Source organism: Anomaloglossus baeobatrachus, chromosome 8 (assembly GCF_048569485.1).
Source record: "Anomaloglossus baeobatrachus isolate aAnoBae1 chromosome 8, aAnoBae1.hap1, whole genome shotgun sequence".
Taxonomy (NCBI): domain Eukaryota; kingdom Metazoa; phylum Chordata; class Amphibia; order Anura; family Aromobatidae; genus Anomaloglossus; species Anomaloglossus baeobatrachus.
In genome coordinates this window covers 154469074-154496568 of record NC_134360.1, presented here as the reverse complement: position 1 = coordinate 154496568, position 27495 = coordinate 154469074, and the positions used below count along the sequence as shown (strand labels likewise).

The following is a 27495-nucleotide window of genomic DNA, read 5'->3' as shown; positions in this document are numbered from 1 at the left end:
TCAATTACTCTATAGAAAAATAGATTTGCTGTTACTTGATTACTTTAGAGCTGTAATTATGGTCTCAGTGGTCGCACATACCAGCTGTGGTCTGCCCTGTGTCCTAGATTTTGTGTCTTCTGCTCTATAGAATGTAATGTGATTATACAGCTCAAAAAGACATAAAATTACGATACAGCCTGGACCACAGCTACTAAGTGCAGCTATTCAGGGCAAAAATGCTAGGATTAGTGATTCTGAAAAATGATTACTTGGGCAGGGTCCTACACTAGAATAGTTTTTCTGTATACCTTAAGTAAATATTATTTTTCATTAATATTATAGCGCCATTCATTTCATGGTGCTTTACATGTGAAAAGGGGGGGCATACAAGACTAGTTCAATAATCATGAATAATACAAGGCACAAACTGGTAAAGGAGGAGAGAGGTCCCTGCCAATGAGGGCTCACAGTCTACAGTGGATGGGTGAGGGTGGAGCTGGTCAGGCAGCTGTATAGTGGACTGAGGGTTACTGCAGGTTGTAGGCTTGTCTGAAGAGGTGGGTTTTCAGGTTCCTTTTGAAGGTTTCCACAGTAGGTGAGAGTCTCATGTGTTGTGGTAGAGAGTTCCAGAGTATGGGGGAGGCGCGGGAGAAATCTTGTATGCGATTGTTGGAAAAGGAGATAAGAAAGGAGTGGAGAAGAAGCTCTTGTGAGGATTGGAGGTTGCGTGCAGATAAGTATCGGAAGACTAGGTCATAGATGTATGGAGGAGACGGGTTGTGGATGGCTTTGTATGTCATGGTTAGTGTTTTGAAACAGAGTCTTTGGGCAATGGGAAGCCAGTGAAGGGATTGGGAGAGTGGAGAGGTTGGGGAATAGTGAGGGAATAGGTGGATTAGTAGAGCAGCAAAGTTTAGGATAAATTGTAGGGGTGCGAGAGTGTTAGATGGGAGGCCACAGAGCAGGAGATTGCAGTAGTAGAGGCGGGAGATGATGAGGGCATGCATTAGTGTTTTTGCAGATTCTTGGTCAAGGAATATACGGATCCGGGAAACAGTTTTGAGCTGCCGTCGGCAGGAAGTGGAAAGAGCTTGTATATGTGGCTTGAAGGAGAAAGCGGAGTCGAGGGTAACCCTCAGGCAGCGAGCACGTGGGGCTGGAAAGAGTGAGCAGCCATTGACTTTGATGGATAGGTCAGGTGGGGTGGTAGAGTGAGATGGGGGAATGATGATGTATTCTGTTTTGTCCATGTTCAGTTTTACAAATCGAGCAGAAAAGAAAGATGAAATAGCAGACAGACATTGTGGGATTTTGGTTAGTAAGGAGGTGATGTGAGGTCCAGAGAGGTAGATCTGTGTATCATCAGCGTAGAGGTGATACTGAAAGCCGTGGAATTCTATGAGCTGTCACAGGCTGAAGGTATAAATGGAGAACAGCAGGAGTCCAAGAACTGAACCTTGGGGGACACTGACAGATAGGCGGAGAGATGAGGAGGTGGTGTGAGAATATTAAGTTACATGTTCCTGAGAACTACACAATTGATATTTAGGGTTGATAAATATCATTGAATTGAAGCAGGGTGTATTTCCTTTTTCCTATTAGTCGAATATGTGGTTATCGTAGATGGATTTTATAATGACTCATACATAGTGGTATTGAAGGCACAATGAAAATAAAAGAGAAATAAATACATTTTCCCTTTCCAATTATCAAGCTTAATTCATTGCACAGTTGCTGCAGTTGCATTGTTGTCAATTATTCCTTAAAGGGAATGAGTCATTAAATTTTGTTTTTTACAACAATTGAAGAAATGTAAAATATTAATGTTTTAGCTTTTTAAAAAATATATTAAGATTTTTTTATTGGTGTAAAATATGAAAAAAAAGTTCAAAAGATTTGATATTTTCCACTTTTAAATGCAAAGGGGAGCAACTGCTGACATTTGCCATGAAACCTAGTGTACTATAGCTCACATTGAGACTGCTGTAAATGTTGTCGAGACCTGCTGCATGTGTGATTTCATTCCTTCCCTTCTTGGCACTTGCAAAAGGATAAGAGAGGGTGAAGTTTAGGATCTGAGTGCAGAGATGTCACTGGTGACTATAAAGTGATACTGAGATATGGTTAGATACGCAGCATGTATCATGCGTTGGGATTAGATACTCTGCATGTACAGTATCATGCGCTAGGGATAGATACGCAGCATGTGGCTCTGTGGGCTCTATCACAGATGATGGGATTAGATACGTGACTGCTATCTCAGTGTATTAAACATAAGTGATAATATAATAAATAATTATTAATACAAAATACATTTTTTTGAGCCTGTCATCTGGACCTTGCAAATTGGTTTTCACCCTCTTTGGTATTGAATTATGAATCAGTACAATACAGGTCCGTATTATTGTCTAACACAGTATAGCAGTGCTGTTTGCAGGTAACATTACTATGTCTGTATTCTTTTCCCTAAAAGTCAGATTACCTTCACAAATGGGCGGCTGGGGGTCCCATCCAAAGGAATAGCACTGGATTAATTCTGATCCTTTAACAGAGTAATTTTCTTTGCAGTAGAATTGTACCACATCTCCTTCTGCATATGTTGGCTTTACTGGGTAGAGTCCACCGTTTTCCACAGCTTCCAGTCTCCCACATGACATTTCTAAAGGAAGAGTACATTCATGTTTTATGATAAATTTCTTCAATTCTTTGAATTGCCTAAAGGTTGGGTTCACACGCTCAATGTAACAAGATCAGTCTGTACTTCTATTGCATTAGTGCACTTACTTATCTTCAGGTTTTTACCCTATGAAGAGCTGTTCTTTTATTTTGTCTTGCACATCTTTTTATGCGCTTACCCCTTCACCACCCAGCTTGTTGTAACCTTCATGACCGCGACAATTTTTTTCACTTCTGCCCAGTCTCCCATTATTAAGCAATAACTCTGGAACACTTCAACGGATCATAGTACTTCTGATTTTTTTGTATGTGACATATTGTACAGTACTTCATTAAGGCTATGTGCCCACGCTACAGGATTTACCGCGGATTTACCGCGGATATTGCCGCGGATTTACCGCGGATTTGCCGAAAATCTGCAGCAGCAGCACTTCCAAGCCATTTCAATGGCATTTTGGAAATGCTGTGCCCATGCTGCGGATTTTTGATCCGGAAAAATCTGCAGCATGTCAATTGTTTGGTGCAGATTTGGTGCGGATTTTTGGCTTTGAATGGGGGGAAAAAAAAAAAAAAAAAAAATCCGCATCAAAATCCGCGGCAAATCCGCGGTAAATCCGCGGCAAATCCGCGGGTGCGGATTTGCCGCGAAAGTCGCGGATTTTCAGGCAAAAAAATCCGCAGGGACATTCTAGCGTGGGCACATAGCCTAAGGGTTAATTTAGGATGATATTTTTCGTGTTTATTTGTGGAAAAAATCAGAAATTTGGCTATAATTTTAAAAATGTTGCAATTTATAATTATTATGCCTTTAAACCAGAGTTATTGCTAGCGATGTTGCGACCAATAGCACCCGCCCCCGTCGGTGGCACGATATGTGGTGATCGCTGCCGAAGCGAACATTATCGCTACAGCAGCTTCACACGCACTTACCTTGTCAGTGACGTCGCTGTGACCGCCGAACAATCCCTCCTTCAAGGGGGAGGTGCGTTTGGCGTCATAGCGACGTCACTGCAGCATCACTGAGCGGCCGGCCAATAGAAGCGGAGGGGTGGAGATGAGCGGCCGGAACATCCCGCCCACCTCCTTCCTTCCGCATTGCCGGTGGAGGCAGGTGAGGAGATGTTTGTCGCTCCTGCGGTGTCACACATAGCGATGTGTGGTGCCGCAGAAATGACAAACAACATCGTACCTGTCGCTGCAGCGATATTAAGGAAATGAGCGACATGTCAACGAGCAACGATTTTTCACGTTTTTGTGCTCGTTGATCATCGCTCATTTGTGTTACATGCTGCGATGTCAGTAATGGCGTCGGATGTGCGTCACTAACAACGTGACTCCGACGATATATCGTTACCGATATTGCAGCGTTTTAATAAATAACACTTGCCACTTGTCTACTTTACATCAGCACCATTTTGAAACATCATTTTTTTGTTAGGAAGTTAGAAGGGTTAAAATCTTATCCACAATTTGTCATTTTTCCAACAAAATTTACAAAACCATTTATTTTAGGGACCACATCACATTTAAAGTGACTTTGAGGGGTCTATATGACTGCACAAAAAAACTGCACACTCAAACTGCTCACAATTACATGCAAGAAGTTTATAAACCCTTTAGTTGCTTCACAGCAAGTAAAAGCATGGAATGTGGAAGAAAAAAAATAAAATTTTATTCTTCCCACAAAAATGTTACTTTAGCCCCATATTTTGCATTTTCACAAGGGTAACAGGAGAAATTGCACCATACAGTTTGTTGTGCAATTTCTCCTGAGTACACCAATACCCCATATGCAGTGGAAATATTTGACTTTTTGAATGCAAAATTGGCTAGAATCATTTGTTCCTGCCATGTCGCATTTGGAGAGACACTGAGGTGCTTGACCAGTGGAGCTCCCCCACAAGTGGCCCCATTTTGGAAACTAAACTCATCAAGGAATGTAAGAGTATGTGCGCACGATGCGTTCTGCTGTGACAAATATTCTGCAGCGCTTTGTCACTGCATGTGTGTTTCAAAGCACAGCCGAAAAGCTGCGGTTTGGATGCTTTGCGATTGTAGAATGGATGCAGACTTCATGCGTTCTGGATGCTTGCTCTACCATAGACAGAGTGGGAAAAGCATCCAAAACGCACAAAAGAATTGGCATGTTGCTTTTCAGAATGCAGAGATTTTGTCAAAAATTTGGCATCCAAAACGCTGCATTCTAAAACACACGTGAGCATGGAATTTCCTAAATTCTCATTGACTTTGCTGGGGATGCAGAACGCATGCGTTTACGTTGCAGTTTAAAACGCTGCGTAAACGCATGAAAAAAATGCAACGTGCGCACACAGCCTAAAAGTTCTAGCAGAAACCCCCACAACCTCTATTGCAGTCTGGTACTTCTTAGGCCCCCTTCACACGCACGTGAAAAACATGTGTGTGTCTTACGTTCCATTTTTCGGGTCCGTGTTCCATACTTTATGGCCGTTTCTCTGGTACGTGTGACATCTGTGTGATGGCGTATGCTAGCCGTGTGAGCGTGTGATACGTATGTGTAATGTCCGCATGTTGTCCGTGTGAAATGTTCCGTGTGTGATGCACAATGACGTTGCTACATGCCCGCTGACAGCAGACAGCGACGCACGATGAGAATGAAGTCGGGTGAACTTCACCCGACTTCGTTGTCATACCGCGGCTCTGTCTGTGTCGCGTCCTGATTAGCGGTCACCCGTGAAGGACTCACCGGTGACCGCTAATCCCCTGAGTGACTGAAGTGAGCAGTGCAATTTGTGCTGCCGTCACTCAGGTTACCCGCGGCTAGCTGGAGTCCTCCACCCGAGACCGCAACTCACCTGTGACTTCATCGCTGATCGCGCAGCGCACTTCAGTCACTCTGGAGACTCGCTGTCACAGTTGGGAGGATCCAGTGGTGGCCGCGAGTGACCTGAGTGTCATCATCGCTGATCGCGCTTCTCTCATCAGTTGCTGCGTGGAGCTGACAGGAGCGGCGGTGTTCTACTGCAGCTCCTGTCACCTTCATGTAGCAGAGCTGAGAGCGTCACGGGACCTCCGTGGATTACCCCGGACCTGGAGGGGTTTTCGGGGCTTAATAAAGTGGTGAGGGAGGGTGTTGTTTTTTTTTTTTTTATTATTTCAAAATAAAGGATTTTTCGTTGTGTGTGTTTACTTTCTTTAACTTATAGGTTAATCATGGAAGGTATCTTGGGGAGACGCCTGTCATGATTAATCGTGGACTTAGTGGCAGCTATGGGCTGCTGCCATTAACTCCTTATTACCCCATTTGCCACCGCGCCAGGGCAATTCAGGATTAGCCGGGTACAGTCCCGGGACTGTCGCATCTAATGGATGCGGCAATTCCTGTCGGCTGCTGGCTGATATTGTTAGGCTGGGGGGCTCCCCATAACGTGGAGCTCCTCATCCTGAGAATACCAGCCTTCAGACATGTGGCTTTACCCTGGCTGGTATCAAAATTGGGGGGGACCGCACGCCGTTTTTTCTTAATTATTATTTTTTTTTTACTGCTCGATATTGACACGCCCACCGGCAGCTGTGATCCGTTGCAATGAGACAGCTGTCACTCAGCGTGGGGGCGTGTCTCACTGCAACCAATCATAGGCGCCGGTGGGCGGGGAAAGCAGGGAATACGAGATTGAATAATGAGCGGCCACCTTTTTCAAAATAGTAAAAGCCGCCGGAGTTTTTTTAACAGCTGTGCAGCGCCGCGCTGGTGATCGGGGAACGGTGAGTATGAGAGAGGGGGGAGACTGACCGACAGACTAAGAGAGGGACAGATAAGAGAGAGAGACCGACCGACGGACTGAGAGAGGTTTACTGACATACACAGAAAAAAAAGATTGACCGACATCACTTCAAAAAAGCACATAACGTACACGGACCATACGGAGATGCATCCGTGTCACGTACGTGTGCTCACAGGCCCATAGACTTTCTTTGGGTGCGTGTGTGCGTGTTCCATGCAGAAAACGGAAATGCATCCGTGTAATACGGATATACATACGTATCACACACACGAACACACGGACTGTACAGAAAAAAAGCACGTGTAACTCCAAACATTGAATAACATTGGAGTACGTGTGTTCGTGTCTCCGGTACATACGGAAACGGAACAAACACGTACCGGAGACACGTGCGTGTGAAGGGGGCCTTAGGCTGCTTTCACACTTGCGTTATTTTGCATCCGTCACAATCAGTTGTGTGACTGATGCAATGGATGCGTTGCAGATAGTGGCACAACTGATGTGACTAATGCTGCAAAAAAAGATCCATTGTTTTTTTTTTACTTTTTTACCGGCGGCCAGCTTTTGTGAATGATCAGCTGATCGCCTGGCGGCCGCCTTTTGAGAGCGATGATCGTTCACAAAAGCCGGCCGCCGGCCAATCAGCAGATCATTCACAAAAGGCGATCAGCTGATCGTTCACAAAAGCCGGCCGCCGGGCGATCAGCTGATCATTCACAAAAGGCGATAAGCTGATCGTTCATAAAAGCCAGCCGATCAGCTGATCGTTCTCAAAAGGCGGCCGGCAGGCGATCAGCAGATCGTTCCGGCCGCTGGAACTGAATATACAGTAGATCATGGTTTTTTACTGTGCGCATGCTCACAGTAAAAAAACGATCCGCCACCAACAAAAAACGTTACATTCAGAGTTGCTCCCGCCTGACGGTCAGTCAGTAAACGATTAATCTGTCATGCGGCAGATAAAACGCAGAGCCATCAGTCACAATCCGTCGCTGATAGAAGTCTATAGCGGCCTTTACACACTGCGACATCGCTAGCAATAGCTAGAGATGTCGAGCGCGATAGCACCCGCCCCCGTCGTACGGCCGATATGTGGTGATTGCTGCCGTAGCGAACATTATCGCTACGGCAGCGTCACACGCAAATACCTGCTCTGCGACGTCGCTCTGGCCGACGAACCGCCTCCTTTCTAAGGGGGTGGGTCGTGCGGCGTCACACGGCAGCCGTCCAATAAAAGCGGAGGGGCGGAGATGAGCGGGACGTAAACATCCCGCCCACCTCCTTCCTTCCACATTGCCGGTGGAGGCAGGTAAAGAGATGTTTGTTGCTCCTGCGGTGTCACACAAAGCGATGTGTGCTGCCGCAGGAACGTCAAACAATATCGCTAACAAGCAGAAAACGATTTTTATTTCATGACGAACTCTCCGCGGCAAACGATTTTGCCCTGTTTTACGATCGTTTCAGATCACTCTTAAGTTTTACACACTGCGATATCGTTAATGACGCCGGATGTGCGTCACAAACAACGTGACCCCGATGATAATTCATTAACGATATCGTGGCGTGTAATGCCCCCTTATGGGGAAAAAACAGATTCCTGCAAAATATTTTGCAGGATACCATAATTCCTCAAGGCGACGGATTGTGACTGATGCAAAACAACACAAGTGTGAAAGCAGCCGTAATCCTCCTCAATGTGGGAAGAGCTTACACTATACTTAATATTATATAACACAGAACCTATGTACATAGTGATAGTAAGACTTACTGATGCAGCTCGGAGTAGAAGACCATCCTCTGGGGAGACACTCCACCCAGTCTGCACTGGTCCCGGCAGGCGTGTAATAACCCTCATTACACTGGTATTGTACGGTCTCTATAATACGAAATGATCTCCTTGTTGTCACGTAATATCCATTAGTAAGAGGAGGAGTCTCACAACTGTCTAATACATAACAATGAAAGCAGTGAAAAAGCAAGTTCATAGTTTTTATTGATTCATAATGCAAGTATAAAGATATGTGGGGACTTCTCCATCAGTTGGTTACTCTATTGGAGATAATCCGCTGGCTTTGTGGAGGACTGATATCAATACATGTCATTAAAGGCACCTGTGAAGATGAATAGGATTTCTAATAATTCAGGAGATATAGAGCAGGAGGAGATGACCAGGTCAATTTACACTTTTATCAGAAGAAAATTCAGTATAACTATTATTTCATTTATTTACACCCCTCCTTATTTCTAGCAGCCCAATGGACTGTTCTACTTAATGACTTAAGTAGAAGTAAGGACCACCCCCTGGACTCCTAAGAATCTAAGAATAGAAATTGCAGGCAGTTAACCCTTTTGCTAACAGGGGGCTTTTTTTTGGGTGAGGTTTTTTTTTTACATTTTGTGCCTTTGGTAGCTAAAATAGTTCTCACACACACTTCGAAGGGTGGGAGCACACGGTCCGGCGAAACTGGATCTTGGAGGCAGTGTCAGCCCTCCTGTGGAGACGCAAGTATTGTCTGCAGGAGACCACAGCTGGCCGTGCACATGATCAGGGGTCGACTGCTGTGGACTTTCGTTGTGTCCTCCCTGCGGAGTACATTCGCATCTCCACAGCATAAATTGACATGCTGTGGTTCAGGAAGCCGCGCCACATGTCAGTTTACTTTGTTGGAAAAATAAGCACAGTGGGCATGGGATTTTTATAAATCCAATCCACTGTGCTTGTACTATACAAATATAACAAACAGGAGGACAAAGAAATATAGTGCAAAAATATTGTAAATTTTATTGACACGTAAAAAATTGCCATATAACATATACAACTATTTAAATTAAAAAGGCTATACCATACAAAACATATAAGCAAGACACTTGTTTTTTGTTTTGTCTTATTGTTTGGATTTGTGTTGTTTATGTATCATCCTTAGGCGGGCTTTGCACGTTGCGATATCGGTAACAATGTCTTACCGACACTGCAGCGATAGTCCCCACCCCTATCGCAGGTACGATATCTTGTGATTGCTGCCGTAGCGAACATTATCGCTACGGCAGCTTCACATGCACTCACCTGCCCTGCGACGTCACTCTGGCCGGCGAACCACCTCCTTACTAAGGGGGAGGGTCGTGTGGCGTCATAGCGACGTCACACGGCAGGCAGCCAATAGAAGCGAAGGGGCGGAGATGAGCGGGACTTAAACATCCCGCCCACCTCCTTCCTTCCACATAGCCGGCCTGGACGCAGGTAGGAGATGTTCCTCGCTCCAGCGGCTTCACACACAGCAATGTGTGCTGCCTGCTGGAACGAGGAACAACTTTGTACCGTCGCAACAGCGGCATAATGGAAATGTCGGACCCTACACCGATCATACAATAACGACGCTTTTGCGCTCGTTAATCGTATCTAAAAGGCTTTACACACTACGATGTCGACAGCGATGCCGGATGTGCGTCACGTTCGATTTGACCCCACCGACATCGCACCTGCGATGTCGTAGTGTGCAAAGCCCGCCTTAGTATCTGCTGTAATTATATTTATTCAAATGTATTGGCAAGTTTTGGTTCTTACATAATTATTTATTGCATGTGTTGATATATATTTGCGCAAAACTCTACTTAAGATTTTATTCATTTTACCTGTTTATAAATTCATGTATACATCCCCACTTGTATATTTTTGTTTTGTTTAATTCATGTATTTTGTGTTTTTATTTCGTACTAATTTTTATTAAGTTATTATTCACACTCACTATTTGTGCATCTAAGGCTGGGGCCACACGGTGATTCATGAAACTGCTCACATGACATTCGGCTCAAACTTGCAGCACAGCGGGAGCAGAGTGGCATGCGACTGTGATCCGATCCTGCGATCAGAGAACAGCTGCGGAGGGGAGGGCTGGCGCTGCGGAGGAGAGGGAGGGATTTATTACCCTATCTCCTCCGTTGCCGGCTGATGCGAGAATCGCATTGTACACAGCTGTAATGCGAGTGCAATGCAATGTTTTTCTTGTCCCCATAGACTTGAACGGGTGTGTGAAACAGGATCGCATTCCACCCGCAGCATGCTGCGATTGTTTTCTTGGTCCGATTAGGGCTGAGAAAAAAAATCGCTCATGGGAGCGACGCCATAGAGTAATATTGGTCAGAGTGGAATGCGATTTTTTTATTGCATGGAGGCGATCAGCCTGTGGCACTGCTGAGGTGTTATGGAAGCCCAGGTTGCTTCGATAGCAGCCTTCAGCTCATCTGCATTGTTGGGTCTGGTGTTTTTCATCTTCCTCTTGACAACAGCCCATAGATTCTCTATGGGGTTTAGGTCAGGCGAGTTTACTGGCCAATGAAGCACAGTGATACTGTGGGTATTAAACCAGATATTGGCATTTTGGCATTGTGAACAGGTGCCAATGCAGACAAGTTCTCTTCCTGGTAGACAGCTGTGCTGACTTTGGTCTTGATAAAACACAGTGGAGCTACACCATGACATGCTGACATGGCTCCTCAAATCATCACTGATTGTGGAAACTTCATAGTAGACGTCAAGCAGCTTGGTCTTCCTCCAGACTCTGGGACCTTGAGTTCCAAGTGAAATGCAAAATTTACTTTCATCTGAAAACAATACGTTAGACCACAGAGCAACAGTCCAGTTCTTTTTCTTCAGGTAAGACGCTTCTGGCATTATCTATTGGTCACGAGTGGCTTGCCACAAGGAATGCGACACTTGTAGCCCATGTCCTGGATACATCTGTGTGTGGTGGCACTTGAAGCACTGACTCCAGCAGCTGTCCAATCCTTGTGAATCTCCCCCAAATTTTTGAATAGCTTTTTCTTAACAATCCTATCAAGGCTGCAGTTATCCCGGTTGCGTGTGCACCTTATTCTACGACATTTTTTTCTTCCACTCAACTTTCCATTAATATGCTTGGATACAGTACTCTGTGTACAGCCAGCTTCTTTGGCAATGACCTTTTCTGGCTTACCCTCCTTGTGGAGAGTGTCAATGACTGCCTTCTGGACATCTGTCAAGTCAGCAGTCTTCCCCATGATTGTGTAGCCTACTGAACCAGAATAAGGGACCATTTTAAAAGCTTAGGAAGTCTTTGCAGGTGTTTTGTGGTATTTATTCTAATTTTCTGAGATAATGCCTTTTGAGTTTTCATTGGCTGTAAGCCATAATCATCAACATTAAGAGAAATAAACACATGAAATAGATCCCTCTGTGTGTAATGACTCTATATAATATATGTGTTTCCCTTTTTGTATTGATTAAAGGCCGCTTTACACGCTGCGATATCGGTACCGATATTGCTAGCATGCGTACCCGCCCCCATCAGTTATGCGACATGGGCAAATCGCTGCCCGTGCCGCACAACATCGCCCAGACCCGTCACACTACTTACCTGTCCGGCGACGTTGCTGTGATCGGCGAACCGCCTCCTTTCTAAGGGGGCGGTTCGTTCAGCGTCACAGCGACGTCATAGCTGCATCACTGAACCGCCGCCCAATAGAAGCGGAGGGGCGGAGATGAGCGGGACGTAACATCCCGCCTACCTCCTTCCTTCCTCATAGCGTCCGGGAGGCAGGTAAGGAGAGGTTCCTTGTTCCTGCGGTGTCACACGGAGCGATGTGTGCTGCTGCAGGAACGAGGAACAACTTCGTTACTGCTGCAGTAACGATTTTTGAGAATGGACCCCCATGTCACCGATGAGCGATTTTGCACGTTTTTGCGATGATGCAAAATCGCTCATAGGTGTCACACGCAACGGCATCGCTAATGCGGCCGGATGTGCGTCACCAATTCCGTGACCCCAACGAGTTCGCATTAGCGATGTTGTAGCGTGTAAAGCCCCCTTAACTGAAATAAATTAACTTTTTGATGATATTCTAATTTATTGAGATGCACTTGTATTTGAATGCTAGACTAAGTGTAGCACGCCAAGTAGTCCTCTAATGATAATCTAGTACTGATTAATTAGTGATTTTATCAAAACTACACTAAGCAGCCCAATAATTGAAATACCTCTGGAATCAGGATCACTGCCCCTATGTTATGCTGCTCTCAGATTAGGTGGCAAAAACCTGGTGACAGATTCCCTTTAGTACCACAAAAGCATGTTAATAAACAACATTTTTGGTATGTATATTTTACATCAGCATAGTTTTTAAAACATGCTATTATTTTGTTAGGTTGCTAGAAGGGTGTCTGTGTAACATGAAGAGTTTGTGTGTAAAGCATGTGTAGGAGATGGACATGCTGTTCCGTTCCCCCTTGAAGACACCAATGTTATTGTTATATTGTAAAGTTCAATGTGTATTATGTCACGCATTATTGTGATAATGTGTAATGTGAATTGTGATGTGACGTTTGCCTGTGTAATGTTTTACACTGTGCTGTCATGAAGCTGTGTTTTGCCCTGCAACAGAAAGTGAGTAAGGAAAGGTTAGAGTTAATGGTTGGGATTAACCTAGAGGGGCTGGAGTGCTGGGACAGTGTACAGCTTCCTGTCAGAATGTTAGGGTACTTTCACACTTGCGTTGTTTTCCTTCCGTTACAATCCGCCCTTTTGGGAAACAGCGGAATCCGTTAACGGATTCCGCTGTTTCCCATAGACTTGTATGGTTGACGGATTGTACCAAAAGGAGCTGCGTTGCTTCCGCTGGGCGACGCTCCGTTGCTTCCGCCCAGCGGGAGGAACGCAGCATGTAACGTTATTTTGAGCAGCGGAATCCTCTGGATTTCACTGCGCATGCTCTTTTTTTTTTTTTTTTTAAATCAAACTTTATTTTGGCTCGCGGTGGCCGAACGTTCAGCTGAGTGCCCGGCCGTCGGCAAGCGACAGCGCTCAGCTGAATGACCGGCCACCAGCATGCCCGGCCGCCGGCAAGTCACAGCGCTCAGCTGAGCGCCCGCCCGCCGGCATGCCCGGGCGCCGGCAAGTGACAGCGATCAGCTGATCACCCGGCGGCCGGCTGCAGGGAGCGATCAGCTGATCACCCGGCGGCCGGGAGCGATCAGCTGATCACCCGGCAGCCGGCTGCAGGGAGCGATCAGCTGATCACCCGGCAGCCGGGAGCGATCAGCTGATCACCCGGCGGGCGGGAGCGATCAGCTGATCACCCGGCGGCCGGCTACTGGGAGCAATCAGCTGATCACCCAGCGGCCGGCTACTGGGAGCAATCAGCTGATCACCCAGCGGCCGGCTGCAGGGAACGATCAGCTGATCGTTCACTATAGTCTGCCGCTGGTAAAACCGGGAAAAAAAAAAAAAAAAAAATCAAAACGAATTGCGTTGTTTTGCAGCATCCGTTGCATCCGTTGTGTCACTATATGCAACACATCCGTTGCATCCGTTACACAACGCAATGCAACGGATACCGTTCAACGCAAGTGTGAAAGTAGCCTTAGACAGGGCCCAGCTTGCAGCTAGAGCACACCTCTGGTCTGAGTTTTCAGCATTGCCAAATGAGTTGGATGTCCCTAAAGTGATAGGAGAGAGTAGATAGCGTGATTCAGTAAAGAGACTAGAGAAAGCGATAGAAAGGAGTGAGGGAACCTCCCGTGACAGGTCTGGGGCAGAGTAAGGCTAGGTTCGCACACTGCGTCTTTTTGACCCTGCCTTTTTGTGCGTTTTTGGCCGCTAAAAACGCACAAAAACGCACCTGCGTCGAAAAAACGCATCAAAAAACGCACGCGTTTTTACCGCGATTTGGTGCGGTTTTGGCTGCGTTTTGCTGCATTTTTGATCTCTGCGTTTTGCTGCGTTTTTCCAATGCATTGCAGGGGGGGAAAACGCAGAAAAACGCAGGAAAGAACTGACATGTCCATTTTTTTTTTTAACTCAAAAGCGCAGGTAAAAAAAGCAGATGTGTGCGGACAGCAAAAATGAAAACTCATAGACTTTGCTGGGGAAGCAAAGTCCTGCAGTTTTGAGGCCAAAAACGCACCCGAAAAAACGCGCAAAAACGCCGCGAAAAACGCACTGTGCGCACATAGCCTTACATTGGATTGAGCTTGCAAATTTAGGAAGTAATGGGATGGATCAGAGCAGGGAACATGAGACCAGCAAAGTGCCTTGGGCATTAGTTCAATGAGCAGATAGTCTCAGTAATGACAAAGTAGCTCATGTAAGGGATAAAGGACGCGGAACTGAAGATTTAAGTACAGGACTCTCACTTACTGACTAGTACCGTTGTTGGGGATGATGAAAGTTCCTGAAGTACTGTAGTGGTTAATAGTGAAGATAGAGGACTGAATAAGGCAGAACCGACTTATTCTGGGAAGGACAGTGAGAATGCATATGAGATGCTGAAGATGTTCCATGCTCTAAGAGAAACGTTTACGGCGCTATGGACCCGCTATCTGTTGTACATAATACTCACTAAGTTACTGGTCAGTAAAGACTGTTTGCTTTTAAGTGCTGGTCTCCATCATTGTATTTTACAACATCTGGTGCTGGCCAAGCCAAGCCACTGGCATCAGGCAAATGCATATTGCCTCCTGCACACAAGCCCTGACACTCAGCCAGGACCACCTCTTTCATGGAGGATGCCGGGGTAGAGGGGATGCAGACCTCGCCCATGACTACCACCCCACACCACCTTACAAAGGTAAAGAGTAGCATGCAGTTTGTGTGTGTAATGTGCAGTTTGTGTGTGATATACAGTATGTGTGTAGCATCCATGTTTGCAAATAGCAGCAATGCAGATGAGTGTTCGTAGGTGTAAACATGTCGGCAATTATCCATCTATGAGTAAATCGCTCATTCATTGGGTGATTGTATAATTTATGCCGGAACAAATCATCAATCATCATTCTCAGCAGCACATAGCTTGGTGTAAACTGAAGATGTGCTGCTGATAACAAGATATGTGGAGACATATTGATCTATTAGTGAACCAAAAGAAAAAGGGGAAAGCTCACCACGCTGTATGTAGCAGTTTAGTTCGTAAGATGGGAAATGGGTGCCAGATCCTCTGGTAAGGCATCGATTCGAAAAGTAGAAATGAAGGAGTAAAGGAACGAGATCTTCCAAGGAGCAATGAGTAAAATAAAAAAATCTTTATTCAAAGCATTTTAAAAAAAACACTAAACAAAACTGCAGCATGTAAACACCTGACGCGTTTCTGGCTCACAAAAAGACGCCCTTAATCCTATGAATGAGGGCGTGTTTTTGTGAGCCAGAAACCCATCAGGTGTTAACATGCTGCAGTTTTTTTAGTATTTTTGAAATGTTTTGAAAAAAGATTTTTTTATTTTACTTATTGGTCTTTGGAAGATGCCGTTCCTACACTCCTTCATTTCTTCTGATCTATTAGTGATCGTTCTGTTCTCATCACTCTTTCTCAGTCTGTGTAAAGAGGCCGGTGAAAAAGCGACAAATACCTTCAATATTGTTGATCACACTCGTTTAACTGTGAAATCTGCTTGTGTAAATGAACCCTAAATAGATTCTCACTGATGGTACAATATGTTGGCATTTGGCGCCCCAATTCCAGCCTTTTCCCGGGACCTCACTTTGTCTAAAATCGGCTTTGTTCACACAGGAGAATTACAGCTCTGTCTGATAGGTAAAATTGATGGTACTCGGACCACGATAGACATCTGAATGAGACGATAGCTGTCTATTGATTTCCATCCTGGTAGATCAGGACAACTTGGGAAACGCTTTCTTGGTTTCACGGGCCAGGATCTTATTTATGGCTCTATATGCATATATGGGTTATAACCTGTGTTCAGTGCTATAACATCTATAGGCCTGGATAGTCATTTTTATGCACAGATTGATATAAAGTTACAGAAGAAAATATAAATTCATACCAGTTTTCTGATGACATCCCGGGTGAGGTAACCACATCCCAGATGTACAATTGATTGTTTCAATTTTATGTCCGCTTGTGGTTGTGAAGCCTTCATGACAGCTGTACTGCATGGTGTCAAAAGCTTTATACATCTCCTTTGCATTGTGCAAAATTCCACTTGTTATTGATGGTCTCATACATTTTTCTGGCAAGGAAACAAGAAAAATCTAGTATACGTTATCAGGCTAAATGTGTTATCTACACTCAGGCTCCGTCTGGCCAGAGGAAAACAGGTGAATCCCCTGGTGGGCAGGAGTAAGCGGCTTCCCCTCCAATGGTAGTGGCCTAATACATTTGATTTACTATGTACAAACAAAAGCATCATTCATTCATTCATTCATTTATTTAACAAACTACCTAGTTTATTATTATAAAGAAGCAGAGGTAAATTTGTGTAATAATGTAATATTTGTATGTAGCAGATAGTGGGCCCCCATAGGTAAGGTTATTGGTGGACCCCTGCAACCCCAGTCCAACACTGGCTACATTAATTTGTGCATAAATCCTGTATAGCAAAAAGCAGAAACCCACATTTATCAAAACAATCCTAACAGTCAAGCAAGTCCTGTTGACTATAGCAACGAATCAAAGCTCAGCTTTCATATTATTATTATTTTATTATCATGCTATTGTGGAGCCCCCGAGGCGTCAGGTGCCACAGGGTATTGCATCCAGTAACAGGTGCAGTGCTAACCCTGGATTCCTGGAAGACCAGTGCCGGTAAATAACATTCAAACACATGCACACATGCCCTTTTTCCCAGACTGGGTAACAGGCTAGAGGCGTGTCTGATTAATGGCCACCTATTGGTCGGGACTTATCCTATCCGCTAGTCAGAAACCTGGGAGAAAGACAGGCTAGTCAGTGCAGTGGACAGAGACGGACGTCTTGTCAGATAGTCAGAAAAACAGTCAGTGGAAGTTAGTTCGAAGAGAAGTCGACGCTCAGGCAGAGAGTAAAGTGACCTACTGGGCTAAAGGAGTACAGTAACCAGGGAGAGTACAGTGTGAGTACTCACGGGACTGAGCACCGGCGGGGTGCAGAGCCCTAGTTCAGGAAGAGTCTTCAGGCTCATCTGATAAATCTGCCTGGTGAGGGAATCATCAGGGTTCCTCATGAACGTTAGTGTCCGGGGCACAGCAGCAAAGAAGGAACCCGGGAACGGGGACAGAGGTCCAGCCCAAGAGAGGTTCAAGCTGCCTGCCATACGGGCCAGGACTGTGACAACAGGAGGGGACCCCAGAATGGTTCAGGCCACGGGGACCCACCGACTACAAATGGGTGCATGGAAGTAAAGTTCACCAGGTCACCATACCGGCACTGGAACCAAGGGAATATTGGTAGAGACCAGCACCAGTCGGGTTGCAGCTACTCTGAACCAGTTAGTAAAGAACAAGTTAAACTGCAGCCCCTGTGTTGTCTGAATTCTTCCTACACCTCTGCATCACCAATTTTCAACATACTACAACCACCATCATTCTCCCCTGGGGACTAGCTCTGCTTGCGGAGGGCCATAACATCCAAGCTGCTTAATACCAACAGCCCCAGCAGTGAGAGACTTTGCAGCAGCGGCTTTACCTACATAGCCACATACTGCAAGTGGCGTCACGAAAAACATTTTATTTTTATTTTTCCCTTTTTATTTCCCATTTTTATTAAGCGACCCAAAGGGTCATGGATCCGGGCACCGGCCACCAGTGAAACGGCCCCGTGAGTGCAAGGCCCGGGACCAAGCACCCCAAGGCCCTGGGGTGGGTCATTTTTTTTTTTTTTCCAATTTAAGATTTTATTGATTTTTCAAAGGAATACAATATTAGAACACAAATCCATGCTGTAACAAATGATGCGAATCAAAAGTCAAAGCGACGGGGGCGGGGCGATGTAGCCGACCAGAGAGGACGCATGGGAAGAGAGCTCCTATAATCCTGATCTTATCCTGGCCATTTACACCCGGTTACCTGATCCATTTACTCACTGACCTGCTGCTGTGACAGGAGACACCATCTGGAGGCTGCAGATTCCCACTGGAGCTATTCTCTGACTCCTGCACGGCGTTGCTGGATCTCCTGAGGCTGGAGAGTGTGAAGCAGCAGCCATCTTCCCTACAGCATGCATTTCCACAGTGAGCAGCAGAGCATGACTCCGGAGAGCAGTGAGGAGTGACAGATTTATGGCCAGAGGTGAAGACCCAGGAGTGGTGAGGACAGGGAAGTTAATTCTCCCTTAGCTGTGTAACTGGCAGTCAGTGTGCAGCACATTAGGGGGCCGGCTGCAGTGTGGAAGACTTTAACCCATAGAGTGCTGGAGGGTCTGGAGTGTGTGCCTTGAAAAACAGGCCCTGCAGATTTTTCCTGACACATGAAAACAAATAAGTGACACATATTGAAGTCCCCACGCTGCACAGGCCTGCATCATCCTGATAAATACACCCTGAGTCCTGTGCTGCCCTGGGACTCCCTTCATTCTTATTATCCACCATATAAGTGGCTGTTTTCCGGCTCTCTGGACGTGGTGAGGAAGTGGAGACAGACATATTACTAAATATACATTATAAAGGCACAGATTCAGACGCACGGGGGCACGATAAGAGAGGGGTGCAGAATCAGCAAATCCCCAGTGTATCAATATGAGTCCCCCTAAACAAAGTGGAGCTATTGACAAACTTAAGGAGTTCGCAAGGGGTGGTCAGGCAGATGCCCCTAAAGCTAAGAGAAATGCCACCCCAAAAGGTCAGGCACTATTGGATGACGGGTCAGAGGATAAAGATAATTTAACCCTGAGGCAGGTGTATGAACAGCTTCTACAAGCAATTTCTACAAGCAACAGCTCCCTCACAGGGAAAATTGAGCAGGTACATTCAGAGGTGGGCCTCCTGCGTCAGGACATGCAATCCTTGAGGGCCCGAACAGCGGAAGTCGAGACGCGAGTGTCTGAACTTGAGGATCAAACTGTAACACTCAAAACAAAAATGACCACAATGGCCGGATTGGCAAATGCATGGCGCCAGAAAGCAGACGATCTGGAGAACCGCATGCGTCGAAACAATATACGAATCATAGGACTGCCAGAGCGCTCGGAAGGTCAGCATCCGGAACAATTCCTGGAGGAGTGGCTGAAATGTAATCTCGGAGATGAGTTCTCCTCGACATTTGCGGTGGAGAGGGCGCACAGAGTTCCAACAAGGCCTCCTATTCCAGGCGCGCCACCACGTCCCTTTTTAGCAAAGATGCTCAACTACAGAGATAGAGACACAGCACTCCGTCTGGCCCGACAGAAGAGCCCACTCAAGTTCAATAATGCTGCGCTCTCGATCTTTCCGGACTTTTCGGTGGACCTCCAGAAACAGAGGACCCACTTCATGGAGGTGAAGAAGAAATTAAGGGAGCGGAACATCATCTACTCTATGCTGTACCTGCCCGGCTCCGCATAGTGCATGAAGAGTCGCCTCTGTTTTTTACTACACCTGCTGAGGCTGAGGACTGGCTACAGGTACACCTGAAACCTAAGGGGCAGAAGCCATGAGATTACTTTCCTAAGTGACATTTTCTGTGCCCCCTGGCGACCCTCTTCTTCCATGGTTGCTTGATGCCCCCTTTGGAGACAGATGGGACTTCCCCGTGCCTCGAGTGATGGAGGAATTGGCCAGGAATTGGTTCTTGTGAAATGGGAGCCCTATCTTGTGCACCCTTATACCACCTATACCAGGACACTGTATTCAGTGGTGGTATCCCCATTGATGTTTGAAATGTTTTACAGGACTTATCGGAAAGGACCTGAAGTTCGATAATGGTTCTATATGTTTACAGCTGCAATTGCATTAACTTTATTTATTTGCAGGGACAGGCTTATTACTGTTGGAGGGTTAACCACACTTAATTTCAGGGCAGAAAGCGTCTTATACCTGGGATCCTGGTTCTATAAAAAGATCTATGTGATATGGGGTCAGAGCTAATATTTATGACCTGGAATGTCAGAGGCCTTAAATCGCCCAAAAAACGTATTAAGGTATTCTCCCAAATTAAGCAAGTCAAGGCCCAACTGGTGGTACTGGTAGAGACTCACCTCACACGGGACACAGCCAGACTAGTAAACAAACCGTGGGTACAATGGTCGGCACATGCGTTCCACACCAGCTACTCCAGGGGTGTCTCTCTATTGGTCCATAGACATATCCGTTGGGAAGTGAAGGTGGTGAGGCGTGACCCGGAGGGGCGATTTGTGTTTATATATGCGTCTACAAACTCTAGAGATTATGTGCTGTTATGTATTTACAACCCCCCGCCAGCTCGCATCTCCATTCTTAAACAAGCACTCAGCTTTGCCCTCAATTATCCAGATGCGTATGTGTTATGTATGGGGGATTTTAATCTTGTGATGAATGAGGAGCAGGACAGGTTTCGGATGGATGGAGGGGGACAACATTCGGCCACACAATTGACTGATTTGCAGCAATGCGCGGAGGGAGGTGGGTGGATTGACCTTTGGCGACTCCGGCATCCTAACACCCGAGAATATACATGTCATTCTTCTACTAGATGCACACTGTCCCGACTAGATTATATTTTTGGGTCGAGCAATATCGCAACCTGGGTGGATGACGTGGTACACGGGGTCAGGGGCATATCAGATCACAGCCCAGTGATTCTTACTATGAAGACTAACCAAGGTGTTGGTAAACCCTTTTGGAGGTTAAACCCCTTTTGGCTGAAACTAATAGATCAAAGTGATAGAACTCTGTCCCAAATAGAGGATTTCCTGGAAGCACACGCTAAACCCTGGAATATTAACTTGGTGTGGGACACTCTTAAAGCCTACCTTAGAGGGTGTTTGTCTTCAACCATAACATATCTTAAAAGAGTGACTAAAACTGAGGATGATATAGTAGAGGGGAGACTTAGGGACTTAGAGGCAATATATATATCGGCCCCAACCGATGGAAATAGAGCGGCTTGGATGCAATCATGTAGGTTATATATGCAGCACTCTGAGACCAAGTCCAAACGCAAATTGTTCTTTACCCGACAATCATATTTTAAGCTTGGAAATCAATCCAGTAAATTATTGGCATATATGGTTAGGCAACACAACACTTCAAATACAATATTGGGTATACGGAGGATGGATGGCTCAATAGCTACATCCCCTGAGGATATTTTAGAGTGCTTTTGTGAATACTATAAAACCCTATACACATCTAGAAATCCTCATGGAGTTCAAAGTTGCGTGACATATTTGTCGGATTTGGAGTTTCCCACTTTGAGTGAATCACAACGGGAGTCTTTGGAGGCAGACATCACACTGGATGAAGTGATTACTGCCATCTCGGATATGGCTAGGGGGAAATCTCCGGGTCCAGATGGCCTTCCCATAGAATTCTATAGTAAATATTGTGACGTATTGGCCCCGATTCTTTTAGAGGTTTTCTCACATTTTTCAGCCGGCGACTCTCTACCTGCTTCCTTTTATGAAGCACATATAGTTGTGCTTAGGAAGGAGGGTAAAGACCCACTAGACTGCGGTTCATACCGTCCTATATCCCTAGTTAACGTGGATTACAAGATCTTTACCAAAATACTGGCGTCCAGGCTTAATTCAGTCATATTGAGTATAGTTCACCCAGATAAAACCGGATTTATGCCTGGGAAAAACACCTCTATAAATATAAGACGGGTCCAGTCCATAGTCCAATATAGCACACTGGTCCAAGAGAACGAGTGGGCCTTGGCCTCGCTGGATGCGGCCAAGGCATTTGACTCGGTAGAATGGCCATTTTTATTTGCCTGCCTCCAGAGATTCGCTTTTGGGCCTAAATTCAGTAACTGGATTCATATGTTGTATAGGTCCCCGACAGCCAGGATACTAGTCAATGGTGCTATGTCTACACCCTTCGCATTGAATCGGGGCACAAGACAGGGATGCCCTCTGTCTCCAGCATTGTTTGCACTAGTAATTGAAGCTTTGGCAATTAGAATCCGCTCTCATCCACAGATCACTGGAATCACTATAGCCGACCGAACAGATCAAATAGGATTGTATGCGGATGACATGGTTGTCTTCTTAGATCGAGTGCAAGAGACTCTACCGGTGGTTATAGATACTATAGATACATTTGGGGAGTTTTCGGGACTACGCATCAACTGGGATAAGTCGGCTTTGATGCCATTAATGCATGGGTCTGGAATTTCAATGGAGGGTAGGTCACCTTTGCAAGTGGTAACTAGCTTTAAATACCTGGGAATACACATACAGAAAGACCATACACTAGACCTGTAGACGAGTATAACACCACTTCTGGAGCACGTTAAACTTAAATATAACTTGTGGAGCAAGCTACCCCTGTCAGTGGTTGGCAGAATAAATTTAATCAAAATGATATTACTTCCAAAGCTTAGTTATACACTACAACATAGTGCAGTATCAGTACCCAAATCCTTCTTCTCAATGTTGAACTCTCTTACTACTTCTTTGATATGGGGGAAATCCATACCCAAACTTTGGTTATCCATTTTACAGAGATCCAAAAGACTGGGAGGGATGGCTTTACCGGAGTTCTTCCTCTACTACCTCGCGGGACAGCTTAGGGCACTAGAGACTTGGATGGCTGGATGTCAGCTGCCAAACTCTGAGAGTCACTTGGCACACGCGGCTGGGACTGATTGTTTAGTGGGTTTTCTCGAATCAGAAGGACTGAGAACACCACGGCAATTACCCCTCCTCAGGTTGGCAAGATAAGTCTGGCGACAAGCCAAGAGGGTGGTACACATCGAGGGGGTGGTGGCGGAACTCCCATTATGGGGGAATAGCTACTTCCATACTCTGAGAGATCACCCCTCGGCGCAATTATAGGCCACTCACAGCGTCAGTGCATTAGGTGATCTTTTTGTCCCGGGAACCACAACCTTCAAGTCCTTTGAACAAGTCCAGATTGAATATAATGTTCCAAGATCACAGTTTTTTAGATACCTGCAGATTCGCACAGCGATTCAATCCCACATACAGAAAATTGGAGTGAGGAAATTGATATCATCACTTCCTATGATAGGTATTCTAAAATCACAAGGACCTCGAGGCCTCATCTCAGCTATATATACTTACCTGTTGTCAGTGGGGGTGGAGTCGGACCCCTTGCCAGCCCAGGATAGATGGAAATCTCTAATTCCCTCTCTACAGGGAGAGGAATGGGAAGAGATATTGGAATCTCCGACTGCGGTATCCCCTTCGGTTAATAATAAGTTGATTCAATGCTACATTGTCCACCAGGCATACCTTACTCCAACTCGATTATTTAGTATGGGCCGTTCTCGTACATCGGAGTGCCCGAGGTGTCATCTCTCAGGGGCAAATTTCATACATATGATCTGGAGCTGTCCAAATATATCTTCGTACTGGCGGGGAGTGACATCTCTGCTGACATCGATTGTGTCGATTCCTGTTTTGTGTGACCCTTTGATATGCCTGTTTGGGGTTGTGGAGGAAGAGTCCTGGGATCATTACATGACAATATTCCTCAGAGAGGCATTGTTTCTGGCTAGGAAATTAATAGCTCTGAGGTGGATGGGAGATTCGAATCCAACTGTGCGGTCCTGGGTTAAACTAGTCAATGCAACCATAGTCTATGAGCGGGTGGTATATTATAATAGGGGGTGCCCGGGAAAATTTAACAAAATCTGGGGTTTGTGGAATTCTTCTCCAGACACACTTGCGGAGGTTTGAGGGAGATTATGCGGATAATGGTGGTTCCCGTTAGATGTTGGGATATGAAACACTGTCCAATGGTATATTGAGGTATAATAATGCAATGTGGCTGTTGTTGTTCTTTCTTTCTTCCTTTTTCTATTCCTCTTTCTATCTTGTTTTCAAAATATGGTCATGCTGATAGTTAGAGCTGTTCTTATGCTCAATATAAAACTAGATATATATGCAAACGATAAGAAGTATGGATAATAACATTGTTCTATCTTAACTGCTAAAGATATTATGGACTTTATATGACTGTTTATTGTTATATTTAAATATTACTATCTATATACTGAGCTATCTTTATATGGCAAATGTCAGTTGTACCATGTTTGAAATTGTTAATAAAACGAAGTTAAAAAAAAAAAAGTCAATGCGACACCAAGCCTTCGTAATATTCTATGGATGGCAGAAATGGTACATAGATACTCATTAAAAACCTTAGATAGTGATAAAACAAGAAGAAGAGGTTAAGGCAAGTGAAAGTCATAGAATCCAGAGAAAGAGGGGTAATTCAGAAGAAAGAGAGGAGAGATAGAAAGCAGAATGAGAGCAGAATGAAGTGACCGGGACTGATACAATGTCTGTTGAGCTAAGATTTGTCGAAAGGGTGGCGTAAGCGGTCTGAAAGAGAAAAAGCCAGAGAGCCCCCATTCCGGAGATTAAATTAGTTAAAGAAATTTTTTACTAGACAGGAAAGATTCCCACTGGAACCATTTAGTGGGTGTCTCATCCGTCTGCCCTCGTGACTGGGCCATCACCATTTCCATGCGGTGAATCACATTTACCTCTGTTACCCCCTCATCCAACGTCGGAGGGTTAGAATCTTTTCAGCGCCGAGGGATCACTGTCTTGGCAGCCTGAAGAAGGTGGCCCAAGATAGATTTCTTAAAAACCCTTTCCGATACGTTACAGATATATAGTAAAACTGCCTCCGGGCGACTGGGGACTACGATCCCTGTGGCCCCCTGTCTGGCTGCCAGTACTTTGTTCCAAAAGACCGACAGGCTCGGGCAGTGCCACCAGATGTGAGACATGGTGCCTCCTTGGGCTCCACATCGCCAGCAAGTGTCAGGTATTTCGGGGCACCATGTATGAAGGGACGCCGGGACCCTGTACCACCTGGAAAGTATTTTATAGCTGATTTCTTGCATCCTAGTGGCAACCACAGACCTGTGGGTCAGGCGGAAACAACGCTCCCATTGATTCCCGGGAATCGTTTGATTAAGCTCTAACTCTCATGCTTTACAAAAGCGAGGAGGCGACACCTCTACTGCACTCGTCATAATCTTGTACACCCTTGATATTGCGTGGCGCGTATCAGAGGACCCAGTGCAAAGGTTTTCAAAGGGAGTTTGGGGTGAGGGGTGGGCCACGACGGTGTCTTGTGAGGTCAAGAAGTGTTTGAGTTGGGCGTATTCAAAATGGAATCACAGTTTGAAATTACGGCTCTCTACCATCTCCCGTAGTGGGAGGAGGGACCCCCCCGGGGCCACCCGATTTAGTCTCAAAGGATTCAATTTCGTGCTTCCTAGAAAATTGTTGGATGACGCTCCCGGTAAAAACTCCGGGTTATCAGTTAGTGGCATAAGGGGCCCTCTAGGCTGGATCATGAGATTGCACGATGACACAGAGTGAACCGTTTTCAATGTTTGTTTAGTGCTATAGGACATCTCAATCTTATGTTTGGTGACGAGCGGCCAGGTCCAAGGCAGGGTCGGTAATGATAAGGGGCACATATCTTGTGCCAGGCAAACCCAAAGCTTAGAACCAGAATTATGCAAAAGGTCCAGGACCCTGGCGTGAGCGGCTGCCAGGTAGTACCTTCTACAGTCAGGCAGTCCCGTTCCTCCCGCACCCTTAGTCCTAGTTAAGACGCTACCCCCTATACGGGCACGCCTTCCAGACCAAACAAATCGACCAAATATGCACTGCATCTTGGCCCAGTAGGTTGCTGGAACGTAGACCGAAACCGTCTGTATGAAATACAACAATCTCGGCAGAGCCGTCATCCTGAGTGCGCTGATCCTGCCAAACCATGAAAGAGTGCCCCTATGCCACAGAGCCAAGTCCCCCTCGAGCCGTGACAGGAAGCTTTGGTAGTTTAATTGAAAGAGCCTGGACATGTCAGAAGGGATCTTGATGCCCAAATATCCAATACTACCGTGGGGTGGCCACCTGAAGGGGAAGTTTGGTTTTATAACATTCACAGTTGCTTGGGGTAAAGAGATATTTAGGGCCTCTGATTTATTGAAATTAATTTTAAAATTGGACCACTTGCTAAAACGGTTTAGCTCCATCATTAAAGACGGGAGGGATGTGATGGGATTACACAGATACACAAGGAGATCGTCAGCGAAGGCAGCGCACTTATGCTCCTGATTGGCGATCCTGATTCTCTGTATGTCTGGGTTAGCTCGGATGGCCGACAATAAGTGTTCTATAACTAAAACATACAGTAACGGTGACAAGGGGCATCCCTGCCGGGTCCCATTTCGGATGGAGAAGGGTCTCGATAGAGTGCCATTAATCTTAAGGTGAGCAGTCGGGGAATGATATAAAGCCATAATTTTAGACGAGAAAACTGGCCCCAGGCCTATATGGTCCAGGGTCTGAGAGAGCGACTGCCAGGAGACTCTGTCGAAAGCCTTCTCAGCATCCAAAGACAGCAACATCAAGGGGAGTTTTTTAGTATGTGCGTGTTGGATTAAATCCAGGGTTTTTATGGTGTTGTCCCTTGCCTCTCTACCTGGGACAAACCCGACCTGATCGAAGTGGATCAAGTCGGGGAGCAAAGGGCCAAGTCTATTTGCCAAAAGCTTGGCATAAATTTTTAAATCTACATTAAGAAGCGATATCGGTCTAAAACTGCTACACGCCGTGGGGTCTTTTCCGGCCTTACGGAGTAGTGAGATATGAGCCGTGGTGGAATGGGGCGGAAAGGGGACAGATTCCAAAATTGAATTAAAGGAAAGGAGCATTAGAGCATTTGTTCTGAAAAAGATTTATAAAATTTGGCGAGGTACCCATCGGGGCCAGGACTCTTATTGACTGGAGTGTCGCGAATCACTGCCAATAAATCTTCCAGTAGAAATGGGCTTTCCAGGTTATTAATTACAGAGCTGTCGAGACATCTAAAAGGTGAGAGCATTGAAGGACACCCATCACTCGACCTGGGGGGCTCGACAGGTAAATTATACAACTTGGAATAATAGTCGTGAAAGGTGTTTGAGATGTCCGGGGTGGCATAAAGTAATTTGTCGCGTGAGTTCTTGATGCAGGGAATGAGGGTATGGGCTCTCTCCTCCCTCAGCGCATTTGCCAACAGTATGCCGGGTTTATCCCCAAACTCATAAAACCTCCCCTTTCCCACCTGTATTAGACGCTGATATGAGGAATCAAGCAGTTTTTTAACCTCGAACCTAGCTCGTAAGAGGCCTTGTAAATTTGTGGCCGATAAGGCTCGCTTGTGGATGAGCTCCAGTTC

General features: G+C 45.7%; 1 protein-coding gene across 1 annotated transcript in view; it reads right to left on the bottom strand.

Moving 5' to 3' along the window:
• Positions 1 to 27495, bottom strand: part of F13B (coagulation factor XIII B chain) — a 116865-nt gene that overhangs the window by 43534 nt on the left and 45836 nt on the right. Inside the window, exons 3-5 of the mRNA XM_075322038.1 lie at positions 16231 to 16416; positions 8191 to 8367; positions 2465 to 2641 (exon numbers count right to left, since the gene is read on the bottom strand). Of these exons, the coding sequence (XP_075178153.1) occupies positions 2465 to 2641; positions 8191 to 8367; positions 16231 to 16416 (540 nt within the window). The remainder of the gene's footprint in view (positions 1 to 2464; positions 2642 to 8190; positions 8368 to 16230; positions 16417 to 27495) is intronic.